General features: G+C 43.6%; 1 protein-coding gene across 4 annotated transcripts in view; it reads left to right on the forward strand.

The window, feature by feature from the left end:
• Positions 1 to 14,604: 14,604 nt before the first annotated feature.
• COPS4 (COP9 signalosome subunit 4) overlaps positions 14,605 to 17,128 on the forward strand; it is a 51,213-nt gene continuing 48,689 nt past the window's right edge. For 2 of the 4 annotated variants that reach the window (XM_008055604.2, XM_021711156.1), the window contains exon 1: positions 14,605 to 14,843. In XM_008055604.2, coding sequence (XP_008053795.1) covers positions 14,770 to 14,843 — 74 coding nt within the window. In that variant the 5' untranslated portion in view covers positions 14,605 to 14,769. Of the gene's footprint in view, positions 14,844 to 16,413; positions 16,576 to 17,128 lie in introns of all 4 variants that reach the window. The other 2 variants (XM_021711154.1, XM_008055605.2) reach the window with 2 other exon arrangements.

A 17,128-nucleotide genomic window follows, 5' to 3' on the forward strand; every position in this document is an offset into this window, starting at 1 on the left:
TCAAAAAAAAAAAAAAAAAAAAGTTTGCAGACAATGGCCTAGTTCCACCCTGGGGGGTAAGAAGAGGCTCTGCCTTCCCTGAGCACACTATCAGTGCTGAGTCTGCCACATCATTGGATGTGTGATTTCATCCAGCTTTCCCTAACCCTTGAGGAAAGTCTTATGAACCATGGCTGAATGGTCTCATTATTTACCCCTGCCAAGGTAAATTAAAAGAAGTTTTGTTTTTAGTTATTTGCTTGTTTGTTCTGAGACAGGGTCTCACTCTGTTGCCCAGGCTGGAGTGCAGTGGCATGATCATGGCTTACCACAGCCTCCAACTACTGGATCAGGCAATCCTCCTACCTCGGCTTCCCGAGTAGCTGAGACTATAGTTGCATACCACCATGCCCAGCTAATTTTTAAGTTAATTTTAGTGGAGAGGAGGTCTTGCTATGTTGTCCAGGCTGGTCTTGAACTCCTAGGCTCAAGCAATCCTCCTGCTTTGGCCTCCTGAAGTGCTGGGATTACAGGCATGAGCCACCATGGTTGGCCTAAATGAAGAGTTAACATCCATGGTTGTGTCAGGATGTTACAGGAGAGCTGTGGCCATTAATTTCTATTTCATGGGGATAATAACATTCCGTGAATAATCCCCAAAAGGAAAGAACATTTCAAGGGAGACCCATTAGAATATAAGGTCCAGAAACTCCCTTCCACAGCCAATGTGTCACTCCATCATATTCTGGATTGCACATTGTGACCAAAAGTTTTATGTATTATTTGTTTGCTTATTATTTATTTATATATTTATTTTTGAGTTGGAGTCTCACTGTCGCCCAGGCTGGAGTACAGTGTCATGCTCATGGCACCCAGGCACGACCTGCTGGGCTCAAGCAATCCTTCTGTCTCAGTCTTCCAAGTAGCTGGAACTACAGGTGTGCACCACCACATTCAGCTAATTTTTAAAATTTATTGTTGAGGTGAGGTCTCTCCAGTTGCTCAGGTTGGCCAAAAGTTTGTTTTAATTACTCTGTATGTAATGTGGCTTTTTTCCTTTTGACTGCCTTTAAGCTTGTCTCTTGGCCGGATTCGGTGTCTTACCCTGTAATCCCAGCACTTTGGGTGGCCAAGGCAAGTGCATTTCCTGAGCCTGCGGGTTCGAGACCAGCCTGGGCAACTTGGGAAGACATCATCTCTACAATAAATCAAAAAATTAGCTGAGTGTGGTAGTGCATGCCTGAAGTTCCACCTACTTGGAAGTCTGAGGGGGAAGAATTGCCAGAGCTCAGCAGGTCGATGCTGGGGAGGCTGTGAGTGTGCCACTGCACTCCAGTCTGGGCAGCAGAGGGAGACTCCAACTCAAAAAAAAAAAAAAAAAAAAAAAGATTGTCTCTTTATCTTTGGTTTTCAGCAGTTTGAATATTATGTGTCTCTGTGTATGTGTTTTTTATCTTTGGGGTCTGTGAGACTTCTGGTGTGATATCTTTCATATCAAAGAATTTGGAAAATTCTTTGCTACTCTCTCTTCAGATCTTTTTTTCTGTGTTATTCTGTCTCTCTCTTCCCCTTCTTGGACTCCAGTTACACATATGTTGGATCATTTTGTTCCACAGCTATTGGATGCTCTCTGTCTTAGTCCATTTGTGTTGCTATAAATAAATGCCTGGCGTTGGGTGATTTGTAAAGAAAAGAGGTATATTTGACCCATGGTTCTGCAGACTGTACAAGTAGCATGGTGCTAGAATCTGCTTCTGGTTCAGGTTTCTTCCACTCATGATGGAAGGGGGAAGGGAGCCAGAGGGTGCAGAGATCACATGATGAGAGGAAAAGAAAGAGGGAAGGGTCACACTGATTTTAACAACCAGCTCTCACAGGAATTGAGAGAGTGACAACTCACTCATTACCACTGAGGATCAAGCCATTCATGATGGATCCATCCAATGACCCAAGCACCTCCCATTAGGCCTCACCTCCAACATTGGGGATCAGATTTCAACATGAGATTTAGAGGAGACAAATATTCAAACCATAACACTCTCTTTCCTCTTCCTCCTCCACCTCCCTCACTTTAAAAAAAAAAATTTCCTCTGGTGCTTAGTGTGGGTTCTTTCTATTGGCCTGTCTTTAAATGCCCTGATTCTTTTCTTTCCTTGACTGTGGTAAGACTACTCATGAGGGCATTGAAGGCATTCATTATCCCGGGTGGCATGTTTTTTTATTTTTAACATTTTCTTTTTATACTTTCTTTTAGTTTCCATCTCTCTGTTTAACCCATCATCTGTTCATTCACGTCATCTACATTTTCTATTGAGGCTTTAACATATTAATCATCGTTATCTTAAATCCCCTGTTGGATAGTTCCAACATCTTTAGATAACTTTGTCTCTTGGCAATGGTGTGTGGATTTTTTCATAATTTCTGACTAAATGCTGGACCTTGTGTATACAAAGGAGAGATTGAGGTAAATGTGATTTATGCTTGGAAACAAGCATGCATCTTCTGCTAGGCTGTTAGTGTGAGAGATTGGGTTGTCTAGTTGGGAGATTGGGTTGTCTAGTTGGGAGTTGAGCTGGGTGTGGTTTTATTGTTACCATGGTTACCTTCAGTGCACTGCCATTTTCAAATTCCTTTAAAGTAATTTTTAGGGTAGGGGCTGATTTTTTACTTTTCTTTTTTCTTTTCTTTTTTTTATTTTGAGACAGGGTCTCACTCTGTCACCCAGGCTGGAGTGCAGTGGCATGATCACAGCTCACCACAGCCCCAACCTCCTGGGCTCAAGTGATTCTTCCACCTCAACCTCTCTAGTAGCTAAGACTACAGGCGTGCACCCTCACTACTGAGTTTCTTTGAATTCTTTTTTGTAGAGATGAGGTCTCACCAAGTTGTCCAGCTGGTCTCAAACTCCTGGGCTTAAGTGATTCTCCTGCCGTGGCCTCCCAAAGTGTTGGGATTACTAGCATAAGCCACCGTGCCTGCCCATTTTCTTTTCTTTTTTTGAGTTGGAGTCTCACTGTGTTGTCCAGGCTTGAATGCAGTGGTGGGCTCATGGCCACCGCAGCCTCGACCTGCTGGGCTCAGGTGATCCTTCCACTTCAGCCTTCCAAGTAGCTGGAACCACAGGCACGTGGTTAATTTTTTGATTTGTTGTAGAGACGAGTTCTCGCCAAGTTGCCCAGACTGGTCTCGAACCCCTGGACTCAGGCAATCCTCTCGCCTCCACCTTCCAAGTGCTGGATTACAGGCATGAACCACTGTGCCTGGCTCTGGCCTTTTTATTAATGCAGCTGTTCCACCTTCAGTTTTAAGCCTTCTGTGCTTCTGTGACTCAGAGAGTCACTTTCCAATCTCATACCCTTCTCCCATCAGTCAACTGCTTGCTACTGGTGCATTTGGGAGGAGGAGAGCTTCTCTGTGGTCCTGTTCAAACATCAGTCTTAGGAAGGCTCTGTGTTCCTGAGTCTTGGCTGGGGCTTACTCCATGACCCTGACTCTCCCCCTGATGTGACCTTTAATGGTCTGGACCCAAGACAGTTTCCGGTCCCCCCAGGAGCAGAAGTTTTGTTCTTTTTTGTTGTTGTTGTTCCCCTCTGTTCCTTTTTCTATTTTTCCAGCTGCAATGGGTCTCTACCTGTCCCTTGGGGAACAATAGGGTTTGCTGTGCAGCCTCTCATCATCAACCTAAGTCTTTTGTTTCTTAGGGGAGAAAGATTGGGCTTTTCCCCACCTTTCCTGTGATGGCCACCCTCTCCTCCAGGTCCTTACCTGCACACCCCAGGAGACTTTCTCTAGTCTTCCACACTGCTCCCAATCTATCCTTTGTGCCCAGAGAAGAGCCTAGAGCCCACGACTGTGGGCCCCACAGTGTTCTGCAAGCATGCCAGCCCACACTTAGTCTTGAGCAGTTTATTTAAGGATTTAGCTGAATTCTCCTTTCCTGTGTGTGGTTACCCCATTCCCTCTCCCTGTTCAGTGGCAGATAAGCCAGTGCTGCATCTCATCTCTTTTTAGGTGCAGACCAGCTAATTTTTTCTTTAGACTTCAAGGTGGCTGGTTGCTCTCTGATTGGCTCAATCCAAGTTATGGTTTTACAGATTATCTATCTTATAGTTGTCACGGTGAGAATAATGTTCTTTCCAATATTCTACACCTTGGCAGAAGCAAGAAGACCTCCAGGTGTTATTTTATTAAGAGAGTCTGGGGTCCCTGTCATTGGACTATAATGCACAATGCTTGGTACATTTTCTACCCAGGATGGCTCTTCTATTTACTCTCTTAAGTTAGCCCTTCCCATTTGTCCTTCTGGTTCTCACAGCTCTTGCTTTACAACCCAAATGTCACTCTCTGCTTTTGGTTGTTCCCACAGTTGGTGGCAGATTTGGAACCTCTTTTCCACCTTACTCTCAGGAATTCCTTCTCAGTCCTTGGATCTGTGTACTCCTTGGTTTTATTTATTCCTCCTCTCTCCCTCCCACTCCCTCCCCCCTTTCTTTCTTTTTTTTATTTCTGTCGGAGTCTCACTCTGTCACCCAGGCTAGAGGGCTGTGGCACACTCACAGCTCACTGCAGCCTCGACCTGCTGGGCTCTGGTGATCCTTCCGCCTCATTCTCCTAAGTAGCTGGAACCACAGGTGCAGACCAGCTAATTTTTTAATTTTATTGTAGAAATGAGGTCTTGCCATGTTGTCCAAGCTAGTCTCGAACTCCTGGGCAGTCCTCTTGCCTCAGTCTGCCAAAGTGCTGGGATTACAGGTGTGAACGACCTCTCCTGGCCAGTTCTTTCCTTTTTAATGCCATGTAGTATCCTATTAAGTGAATATGCCAAACTTCATTTATCCAGTTTTCTGGCAATGGACGGACACTTGTTCCCACTTGGGGTTATTATAAATAAAGCAGTTATAAAAACTTTTGGGGGGGCAGGGGAAATTTTTTTTTTTTAACAAAGTGTATTAGAGAGAGAAGGAGAAAAGAAAGGACATGCCAGAGCAGGCACGGATGAAAGAAACTGCCAAATTTTTTTACAAAAGTGTACTTATGAAAATCATGATTTTTATTTTTTTTATTTTTTGCTTTTTTTTTTTTTGAGTTGGAGTCTCACTCTGTCGCCCAGACTGGAGTGCAGTGGCCGCTCCCGGCCACCACAGCCTCGACCTGCTGGGCTCCAGCGATCCTTCCACCTCAGCCTTCCGAGTAGCCAGAACTACAGGTGTGCGTTACCACACCCGACTGATTTTTTGATTTATTGTAGAGATGAGGTCTCGCTGCCCAGGCAGGTCTCGAACCCGCGGGCTCAGGCAATCCACTCACCTCAGCCTCCCAAAGGCGCGGGATTACAGCCTGAGCCACCGAGCCCGGTTGAAAATCATGATTTTTAAAACACAACATTTCATAGATTTATTGCAGGAGGTCATTGAATCTTGCTAAGTATGCTGAAAAGTAGAAAAAACAATTCAAAACACAGAGCAAACATATGAGATAGACATTATGATGGAAAAGGTAAGTCACTTAGGAGATAAATCCAAGAGACCTAATGTATGACCATTTGGAGTTCTAGAAGGGATAAAGGAATATTATTAAACAAATAATAATAGAAAATTCCCCTGACCTAAAGGTAGACTTGCACCTGCAAATGAAAGGATCACTGAGTTCTAGGTAGGATTGATGGAAAAGGACACATCTAGATATATCTTAGAAAAATTCCTGTAAAGAGAAGGTCTTAACAATGTCCAGGTAAAAAGCACAGACTACTTAAAAGAAGGAGGAAGCCAGGCTCAGTGGCTCAGCCTGTAATCCCGCGCCTTCGGGAGGCTGAGGTGAGTGGATTGCCTGAGCCCGCAGGTTCAAGACCCGCCTGGGCAGTGAGACCTCATCTCTACAATAAATCAAAAAATCAGCTGGGCTTGGTAGCGCTCGCCTGTAATTCCGGCTACTCGGAAGGCTGAGGCGGAAGGATCGTCGGAGCCCAGCATGTCGAGACTGCAGTGGCCGGGAGCGGCCACTTGCACTCCAGTCTGGGCAACAGAGTGAGACTCCAACTCAAAAAATAAATAAATAAATAAAAATAAAAGAAGGAGGAGTGTTGGAGGAAGAGGGGAGAAGAATAAGAGGGAGGAAGGGAGGGATGAAAGAAAAAATAGTGGCAGAGAGGGAGGGATAAGGCGGGGAAGGGAGAGAGGAGAAAAAAGGAGAGATAGAGAGAGGAAGAGAGAAAAGGTGAGAGAGGGAGGGAGGGAGAGGGAGGGAGAGGGAGAGAGAGAGGGACCACTGGCATTGGAGTTCTCATCTGAAATCTTGGAAGGCAGAAAATTATGGAGTAACTGTCAGGATAATAGATATTTGCAAATATGCAAGGATTCACAAATGTGTGTACAGAATCTAAGGGCTCATATAAGAGTGAATGCTACCAAACAATAAAACAATCAGAACAGAGATCTCAGATCAAGATATGGAAGATAGGAGAATTTGTGGTGAGTAATTTACTTTGAATTTATACAGTAATGCCAGTGAATAATGACAACTGGGAATTCTAACACAAGTGGTAAATTAAGAATTCCTAAATCAGAGGAGACATGCTACAAAGGAAAAATCTCGCTAAAATAAAACAAAAAGTGCCCACCTATCTTGTGGAACCTAGGAATTAGGTGGGGGCAGAGGGGCCAAAGTAAATATGTTCTAAAAGTCTCAACTGAGAGTGAAGGGCATGGAAGTAAAAATATTCTAAGAGTTTCATCTATTGGATGTAATAAAGAAACAGTGACTAGGTGCCATGGCTCATGCCTGTAATCCTAGCACTTTGGGAGGCTGAGGTGAGAGGAATGCTTGAACACAGGGGTTTGAGACCAGCCTGGGCAACATAGCGAGACCTTGTCGCCACAAAAATAAAAAAAAATTATCTGGGCATGGTGGCATGTGTCTGTAGTCCCAACTACTTGAGAGGCTGAGGCAGATGGATTGCCTGAACCCAGAAGGTCGAGGTCGCAGTGAACCATGATCCAGCCTGGGTGACAGAGTGAGACTTTGACTAAAAAAAAATAAAAATAAAAATAGCAAAAACTTGTTCTCATACAATATTAGAGAAAAATGGTTTGATAGCAAATGTCAGAAAAGGGAAGGTAATCACTAGTTAACTTGAAAAGAAGATTGTATACTTTTTAAAAAAACCTTAATAGACTTTTTACAATAGTTAAATTGAAAGTAAAATGACAGGGCATGGAGGAACAACATGATAAGAATTAGAAACAGTCAGAATTATTGACAGAACTCAGGAAAGAACTAGAAATGAAAATATCATTTTAGAAATAATACTAAACTAGAATTAGAAAACCAGGAGTTGATAAACACAACAAGTCGCACCTTCAGAGAAACAGAGTAAAAAGGAAGACAATTTTGAAAATAAAAAAGACTTGAAAAACAGAGATAAAAAGGTTTTGAGCAAAGGTGAATGATAGTAACGACAGGCAAAGAAGAGTCAACATATAGCTAATAGTAGTTTCTGAAGAAAGAAACCAAAGAATAGAACAAAACGTTGTTGAAAAATACTGAAATAACATAGTGGAAGAACATACCATATGCTTGAGAATTTCAACCCTGGGATGACCAACATGACACATAGTCTAGTAAAATCACTGGACATTAGGAAAAAAATTGGAGGTATCTAAGCAAAAGAGTGACTTATAAGAGAAAAAAAATTAGACTCTCATCACATATATCTCAGCGATGCTTCATGCCACAAAAAAATGAAACACCACACTTAAGATTCAGGAAAATAATCAAAGTGTATTATAGCAAAAAATAAAACTGATTTCTCTCTCTCTTTTTTTTTTTAGTTAGAGTCTCATTCTGTCACCAAGACTGGAATGCAGTGGCACGTTCATGGCCACTGCAGCCTTGACCTGCTGGCCTCAGGTAATCCTTCCACCTCAGCCTTCCAAGTAGCTAGAACTACAGGCATGTGCCACCATGCCCAACTAATTTTTTGATTTATTGTAGAGATGAAGTTTCGCCAAGTTGCCCAGGTTGGTCTTGATCCCCTGGGCTCAGGCAATCCTCTAGCCTCCACCTCCCTAAGTTCTGGGATAACAGGTGTGAGCTACCACACCTGGCTACAAAACTGATTTTCAAACATAAAAGGCACAAGATGTTACTAACATCCAAGAACATGCAAGAATATGGTTTCTATGAGTCCTTCCTGAGAAACTTGTTAGAGAACTAGCTTTGGACACTAGAGAGGTATCAGTAAAAGAGCTGATGACAAGAGTTAAATATGTGTTACTTATCAAACTAAGAATAAATGAAGATTAAAAGGAAGTGTAGTTTGTAATGGTTATATGTGCTCACAATATGGCTATAGTACAATTATTAAAAATGGGGGAAATAGGGAGAGAAAATGCAGGAAAATATTGAACTGTTTTTAGTGATCATATTGCCGGTGGTATAAGCATTGTTATTCTGTGACCGTTGTGTGTATCATGTGGGATGAATAAAATGAGTCATTATGGAATATTCTGATTCTATAATTCCTTATGTACTTGTGAACCAGGATTCTGGATTTGGAAATAAGAAGACATAGAGGTCATGTAGCAGAGGCTAAGTAAAACCACCTAAATTGGAATTGGAAGTATCAGGATGAACTCAAGTTATTTTACCCTTAAAATATGTATATATTTCCTAGTTCTGCCCCACAAAAGGCCCCCAGATGACTAATCCAGTAGCAATGAGAATCCCTAGCATGCGATTGTGACTTGTAACCACCTTTCCTCACTAAGAGGAAAAAGGGCTTCTTGGAGAGATGACTCATTCTGGGTCTAGGGTGGAAACACACAAGATGACTCCAGAACAGAATGCCACACAGCACTGGCAACACTGGAACAAGTGCAGAGTGAGGATAAGTGTGCAGAAAACAGTACAGTACTATATGGATGACCAACTATGTGCTTTTTCCTCTAAAGCCAGGCATATTGGGGCTGGGCACCAAAGTCATAAAGTAGATGTGCTAGGGGAGAGGCTCCAGGGTGACCTCCTCTGCTTATGTGAAGGGATGTTGGGAGGAGGTAGAGACCATCTGGTAGACAGCAACAGTGGGAGACTCCTGGTCAGGACAATGGCCTTGTAAGAGGTGCGACAATTAAGTTTGCAAACTTGGCTGGGCACGGTGGCTCAACCTGTAATCCCAGCACTTTGGGAGACTGAGACGAGAGGATTGCCTGAGCCTGGGGATTCAAGACCAGCCTGGGCAACTTGGTGAGACCTCTATAGTAAATCACAAAAACTAGCCAGGCATGGTGGCATGCGCTTGTAGTTCCAGCTACTTGGAAGGCTGAGGCAGAAGGATCGCCTAAATCCAGGAGGTCGAAGTTGCAGTGGCTGTGAGCGTGCCACTGCACTCCAGACTGGGTGACAAGAATGAGGCTCCAACTCAAAAAAAGAAAAAAGTTTGCAAACTCATCCTAGAAAAAGTGCTACATGCCTCATTGCTGAATATCACTATGGTCACCTTTGAACCCTTAGGAAACTATGCACCACACCAGCACCTAGTCCACCTGTCAAAGCAGTTTTGGAACTCTTTTTCTGGAATGACCATCAGAGCTCTCATTGCATTACCCTTGATGTACTTAATGCCATCGAAATGTCTTTCTTTCAATATTTCCTTTATTTTTAGGTAAAGAAAAACGTTTTTGGGGGGCCAGATCTGGTGAGTAGGAAGGGTGTTCCAATACAGTTATTTATTTACTGGCTAAAAAACTCCCTCACAGGCAGTGCTGTGTGAGCTGGTGATTGTCATGATGCAAGAGCTCTTTTGGAACTATTTTTGCACACATCTTTCTCATGTTAAGATTTTCAGTTAAGATTTTCCTGTTTCTCTATAGGCGTTTATTTGCTCTGCTATACTTCTCACAGTCAGCTGATGATGTTGCTGCACAATTTGATGACTTTTTGCAATGTTTTCATCAATTCTGCTCATTACTGGCCATCCTGACCTCTCTTCAGCTGTGATACTTTCTCTCCCCTTGGAAAAAAGTTTAATCCATTTGTACACTACTGTTTTCTTCATGGTATTATCCCCATAAACTTGGACTAACATGTCCCTGATGCCCAGTCCCATGTCTTGCCAAACTTAAGAAGAAATGTAATGTTTGTTCGTTGCTCTAATTCAAGCTCTAACATTCTAACAAAGACACACAAAAACATACAATGATAATAAATGCCACTCAGCAAGATACATCATACATCGACATGAGTGTAGCTGTGAGACACTGATATATCAAAGTTATGAAACCCTACTGAGTTGTTTGTACAATGCTGCCAATGTAAGCACACAGTGGCAAGTTCACGAACTTAACTGTCAGACCTCATGTAATGCTATGGTTTGAATGTTTGCCCCCTCTGAAACTCATGTTGAAACTTAATCCCCCAAAGTGATATGACTGAGAGGTGGGACCTTTAAGAGGTGAGTAGGTCATAAGGGATCTGCCTTCATGAATGAATTAATACACCTGTGGATGAATGGATTTACGGATGATCAGGTTATCATGGCTTTATAAGAAAAGGAAGAGAGACCTGATCAGGCGTGCTCACCCCTCACCATGGGATGGCCTGTGCTGCTTTGGGACTCTGCAGCAAGTCCTCAGCACCCTGAAGACTCTCATCAGATGTGGTACTTCAACCTTGGACTTCTCAGCCTCCATGACTGTAAGAAATAAATTCCTTTTAAAAATAAATTACCTAGCTTCGTGCTGCTGGGAGCAGTGGCTCATGCCCATAATCTCACTATTTTGGGAGGTGGAGGCAAGAGGATTGCCTGAATCCAGGGGTTTGAGACCAGCATGGGCAACTTGGTGAGACCTTGTCTCTACAATAAGTAATAAAATTAGCTGGGCATGGTGGCGCACATCTGTAGTTCCAGCTACTTGGAAAACTGAAGCAGAAGGATCACCTGTACCCAGCAGGTCAAGGCTGCAGTGGCCCTGAGTGTGCCACTGCTCTCCAGTCTTGGTGACAGAGTGAGATTCCGAATCTAAATTAATTCATTAATTAAATTACCCAGTTTCAGGCTATAAGTAACAGAAAACGGACTAAAACATATAACAACAGTGTTGACATCTGTAAGGTGCATCTCAAATTTTACTTTATTTATTTTATATATTATGTTGTTTTAATTGTAGAGCTGAAGTCTTGCCAAGTTGCCCGGGCTGGTCTCGAACCCTCAGGCTCAGGCAATACACTCACCTCAGCCTCCCAAAATGCTGGGATTACAGGCTGAGCCACCAAGTCCGGCCTCAAATTTTAATATGCAAGAATTACCAGAAGGATTTTCATTAATATTACACTATTGATTTAGCAGGTCTGGGTTAGGATTGAAGAACTTTTTGCATAGTAAAAAAGAGGTAGGATTTGTAAAGTTCTCTTGAGTTAATTAAAATACGCCTCATTAACTTCTTGCTACATAACCAAGAAGGAGAGAAGGCTCCAGGGTTGTCCAGGCTCACCTGTCTTCACTGCTACAAGTAAAACCTAAAAATGTGTCATATTCTTGTAGATGTCGGGCAGGGGGAAGTCTGGAAAAAGAAGTTCTTTTGAGGTCAAAATATTTAGTAAAATTATTGCCTGTAACAACTAAGAAGGCAGACAATCTCCTTTCCTAGCCTGTAGCTGTAGTGGAAGTATCTGGAAAGGGCTAGCTTGTGTGTGTGGCTGCTTGCTACTTTCATCAAGGTGAAGTAAGTCAAGTTTGAAGTCATCATAGAAAGGAAATAAAATGTCCAGAAATTGTGGGCCCTCACTAAGTTGCATAAGCCACCATTTATGTACCCCTAAATAGTACAAGAAAAGACTTGGCTTAGAGATTTCTCATAGATCATGAAGACTTTTGGCAAATGCAAACAAACAGAACAAAAGCAAGTTAAAGCCAAGTCAAATTATTAGAGTTCCTCCTCATTTAAGCCTATTGCTTCAGATGGTTTCACGGCTGCCACCATTAAAAAGAGCATTAGGATGGGTTGAACAAAGAAGACAGGATTTAGGGCAGGTTTAACAATTACATCTAGGAAGAATTTTGGGTGTGGTTACTGGTATCTGAAACTGTCTGGAAGCAAATAGAGCTTATTGAATATTCAATGGAATTATATTTTTAAAAACAAGTGCTCAAAAGTCCTCAACTGTTCAAGTGCAAAGAGGGAACACGTTCATCATTCAGTTAACTTGGATTCAGAAGGCAAGGCTTGTACCCACAGAGTACAATGGACAATAGAAGTCCTCTCAGAAGACAGAACCACATCTGACCAAGGAACTTAGTTCACTACCAGGGCAGTGGGTATCAATAATTCCTGCCCAGGATTCTGCTTTTGTTGTGGGTAACTGCTGTGTTTCCCATTCTTTCTTCTTCTGAGTTTTCACTGTGATTGTCCCGTTTCTGCTCCACTCTTTTTGTATTCTATGTATGGACTTAGGGCAGAGCATTTGTTTTATAGTACATATGTCTCTGGACCATGAAACACCACATGCCAATAGGACTGAGCATCACCAGATATGCTGAATTTTGAGATGATGTAGAAACTGAATGGGAAATTGAATTATCTTCCTTAGGAAAGGAGGGAATATGTTCTACCATGAGAAGAAGATATATTACTCAGGGTTCTCCAGAGAGATGGAACAAATAGGATACACACACACACACACACACACACACACACACACACACACCTCTACCTAAGACAGAGGGGATTCATTAGGGAAATTAGATCACGTGATTAGAGAGGCCGAGAAGTCCCATAACAGGTAGTCGGCAAGTTGGAGACAGTGAGATGTCAGAACATGGCTCAATCCAAGTCAAAAGACTTGAGAACCCAGATTGTCACTAGTATAAGTCCTGAAGTCCAAAGATCAGAGAGCCTTTATTCCGCCCCCTTCTGTGGAGGAGAAGAAAAATGTCTCTTAGCTCCAGTAGAAAGAGATCAATTTGTCTTTCTTCTGTTTTTGCTTTATCCAGTCCCCTAGCCAATTGATTGGTAACTGCCCACATTGAGGGTGGATTTCCAGACTTTGCAGTCAAGGCCACAGGAGACTGCACTCATATATATTTCTGGTAGAAGGGCAAAATGTTATCATCCCTCCAAAGTGGAATACCTACTAAAATTGCCCTTGCCCTTACTTCTGGTAATATGTTCTATCTGTTCATATAAAAATGATGTCTGTAAAGATTATTCATTGCAGCATTGATTGAATTATTAAAAATAACTTGTGTCCTATAAGGATTAAGTAAACTAAGGCATACCCTCACCATATAATATTCTTCAGTTCTAAAAAGAGTGAATTTTTTAAAGACTGGATTTGTATAGTAAGATCTCCAGGTGTTTTAGTCTGTTTTCTGTTGCTTCTAACAGAATATCTGAAACTGAGTAATTTATTTTTTAACAGAGGAATTTATTTCTTACAGTTATGAAGGCCGGGAAATCCAATGACGAGGACCCACATCAGGAAAGAGCCAGTCTTCTTGCTGGCAGGGATTCTCTATAGTCTAGAGGCAGCATAGGGCATCACACTGCAAGGGGGTGAGGTCCCCACATGCTATCTCTGGTCTCTCTTTTTTTTTTTTTGAGTTGGAGTCTCACTCTGTCGCCCAGACTGGAGTGCAGTGGCCGCTTCCCACCACCGCAGCCTCGACCTGCTGGGCTCTGGCGATCCTTCCGCCTCAGCCTTCCAAGTAGCCAGAATTACAAGCATGCACTACCATGCCCGGCTGATTTTTTGGTTTATTGTAGAGATGAGGTCTCGCTGCTCAGGCGGGTCTCGAACCCCGCGGGCTAAGGCAATCCACTCACCTCAGCCTCCCAAAGGCGCGGGATTACAGGCTGAGCCACCGAGCCCGGGTTCAGGTCTCTTATAAAGCCACCTGTTCTCTCCCATGATAACACACTAATCCATTAATCCATGAATGAATGAATCCCACATGGCTCTGCACATATGATCCAATCACCTCGTAGAGACTCCACCTGTCAATACTGCCACATTAGAGATTTTCAATATGAGGGGACAAACATTCCAAACCATAGCACTATGAGAGTGAAAAAAAAAATCAAAGCAGAGCCATATGGTGTGCTACTTTTGTGAAAGCAAGAGAGATAACAAAGTACATTTATTTGTCTTTGCGGGATTTCTGTAAGAATACATGAATAATGGATGCAATAGCTATCAAATGGAACCATTTCTAGAGTGAAAAGTGATGTTATTAATCATTACTCTCAGGGACGACAGAAAATGGCATTATCCTGGACAGACTGGAAAGTATGATCAACCATATAATGGGAACAGAGTGGGAGGAGGAATGGGAACATTTTTTATTGCATTTTTTAAAAAGTATCCGTCTGTGGTGAGCTGGAAACAAAAACAACTCGTTCTTCACCACAGGTGTTTTAAGGATTGCCTTAAAAAGAACGGTAAACCACAGACGAAATACACGGAACTTAGCAGAGAGGCAGTCGTTTTACGTACCGGCTACTTAATGGCGTTGCACAGGATGCTCACTCCTGGGAATTCACCAGCCAATCCAAAGTCGGAGCGTGCAAGCCAGCGCCTGTCGGAGGGGCGTGGGCGGACCTCAGAAGTGAGGCTTGGAGCTGCGCGTCACTCAACCCTGGGGGCGGAGCTAGCTCAGGCTCCCACACCTGGCGCTCTGGCCCACACAGGCGCTACTCTGTGGCATCTCAGGTTCCCTCTGGCCGCACTCTGGAGGACCACACTCGTTTTCTCTCTGGCTGCCAGAGGCCCCGCAGCCACGGCTGAGCTGGAAGAAAGATGGCGGCCGCCGTGCGACAGGACTTGGCCCAGCTCATGAATTCCAGCGGCTCTCATAAAGATCTGGCTGGCAAGTGAGTGTGTCCAGGGAGCACGGGAGCACAGGGATTGGAAAGGAGGTCGCGGTCTCGGTCTCCTTAGGTTAAGCGCTGCTCTCGGCGGTGAGGCGAGGAGCGGGCCTGAAGACCAAGGGGGCGGGCCTGCTGTAGGCAAATGTGGGGAGCAGCAAAAAGCTGGGGGGGCCCGCGGACCGCAGACTTGGCATGACTGTCAGCTGGTTCAGTCCTCGATGGCATCCGTACAGGTCTCTTGGGATTCTGAAAGGGGCGGTCCGAGAAGCGACTGCTCCCGGCCTTCGCAGCCTTCCCTGGAACCTCTTCCCATCACTGGCCGGCCTCACGCCGAATCTGGCCTCCCTTTGATTCTCTCTCCCCTTCCCCCACCTTTTTTTGATCGAGGGAAATTTATATTCTGGGGTCTTGTTCTAGCGTTTTTCGGGGAGATGGCTTTCCGGGGCCGACTGGGGCCAAGGAGGTATGGCCGCTGTCATGTGGTCCAGAACCTCCGGTTATCTTGCGTTTATCCTTGGGTTTTGGGGACTTTCTCCGCCACCAGCCTTGAGGAAGGGCACGTAGGCGGCAGGTCCTCCTATGTAGGTCGTGATGTCTAGAGCCGTGCGTGATGTGTACAGGAATTGAGATCGTTTGGGAATTTTGTCGAAATCTGTGTAGAATGCCTTTTGGTGCACTCCACGTTGAAATTTGTGACAGGAGCCTGTTCTTGTCCTAGGGAGGTAGGTAGGTCTGTCGGCAGCGCTGCTCTTTGGTAACAAACATGCTTCCTGTTCAAAGTACACCTCTTAAGTTGGTCCTAATAGCTGCATCCTAGCAGCTGAGATCACTTTGACCTGTGTTAATGGGATAATCTTGCTCTAACCTAGCCATTGAAATTCTGGCTGTTTTCTGTAGGCTACTTTTATCAGTGTAATCTCCTTTCATCAGTGGCAAGTTCAGCTGTATATTTTGGCTTAATTACTTTGTGCTGCATTTTCCAACTCAGGAAAATTGGGACAATAATGGGACTTACTTTTGCCTGAGGTTATCTGAGGACACGATGAGTAAGTGTGTGCATATATACTTATCACACTTATCACTTAAAGGGTTCCTGACATAGAGTGTCAAAAGACTCTTGTGGTTACTATTATTAAGCAGTCAGTAAACTCATATTGACTTATGCCACTGGTTGAGAATGAGTTAAAGATGTCTTCATGGCTCAATCTTTTTTGCATGTAATTTTTACAGATATGAATGAAAGTAAAACTAGCTTATATATTTCCCCTTGCTTGCTTTGCTTTTTATTTTGTTAAAGAAAAAGAAGTGCATTCATTATCTGAAGAGATATAGCTTTTCGAGCATTTGCAGAATTCTGAAACTCACGCTAGATACTCTATCAGCTCTGAATTGGAGATAAGCAATAGTACTTGTTGGACACTTCAGTCATCTATTGGATTGATATAAAACAGTTGTGATTTCTTAGGATTCTGTGGGTTGACTGGACTGCCTTGCTGGTCTGGTCTGGTCTCACTCAGGCAGATACAGTCAGCTGGGAACCCAGCTGGAGCCGGGTCTCTCTCTCTCTGCACAGTGTCTCATCAGTAATTCAGCTGGGGCTTTCACACATGTCCATGCAAGTGTTCCATGAGTCTGAGAGTGGAAGCTGCAAGGCCTCTTAAGGCAAGCCTGGGAAGTGCTACATCATTTCTTCAGTGCTGGTCAAAGTAAGTCACCAGACCAGCCCAGATTCAAGGTGAGGGGAACTGGAGGGAACAGCTGGGTCTTCAGTGGCAAAGTTACATTGCAAAAGGTCATGGACAGAGGAGACATGCCTCATTGGAGGCCATTCCTGTAACAGTCCGCCACATGGTGTTATTATGAAGATGAGGTGAAATAATATGCTTGATAATTAATAGCCCGTGCAATGTTAGCAATTCCTTCAGAGCTGCTCTCTAAGAAAAATTTTGGCCTTCCTTCCTGGTCTGCTCCGGGCAAGAATGTGTCAGAATAGCTATCCTAACAAAACAGTTCTGTCAGCTACATTATTTGAGAGAAATACCCTGAAATATATCAGTGGTTTTTGGATTTATGTTATGTGCTGGATAACAGAGGATTCCATGTTAAAGAATGATGGAATACATTGGTTTCCAAAAATAGTGGTACTGTGTGTTCCTAGCAATAAGCAGGATATCTATAACAGTAGTTGTTCGCTGGGTGCAGTGGCTCACACCTGTAATCCCAACACTTTGGGAGGCGGAGGTGAGAGGATTGCCTGAGCCCAGGGGTTCGAGACTAGCCTGGGCAAC

The sequence above is a fragment of the Carlito syrichta genome, unplaced genomic scaffold (genome assembly GCF_000164805.1).
Source record: "Carlito syrichta isolate Samal-C Ts95f unplaced genomic scaffold, Tarsius_syrichta-2.0.1 Scaffold301890, whole genome shotgun sequence".
NCBI lineage: Eukaryota > Metazoa > Chordata > Mammalia > Primates > Tarsiidae > Carlito > Carlito syrichta.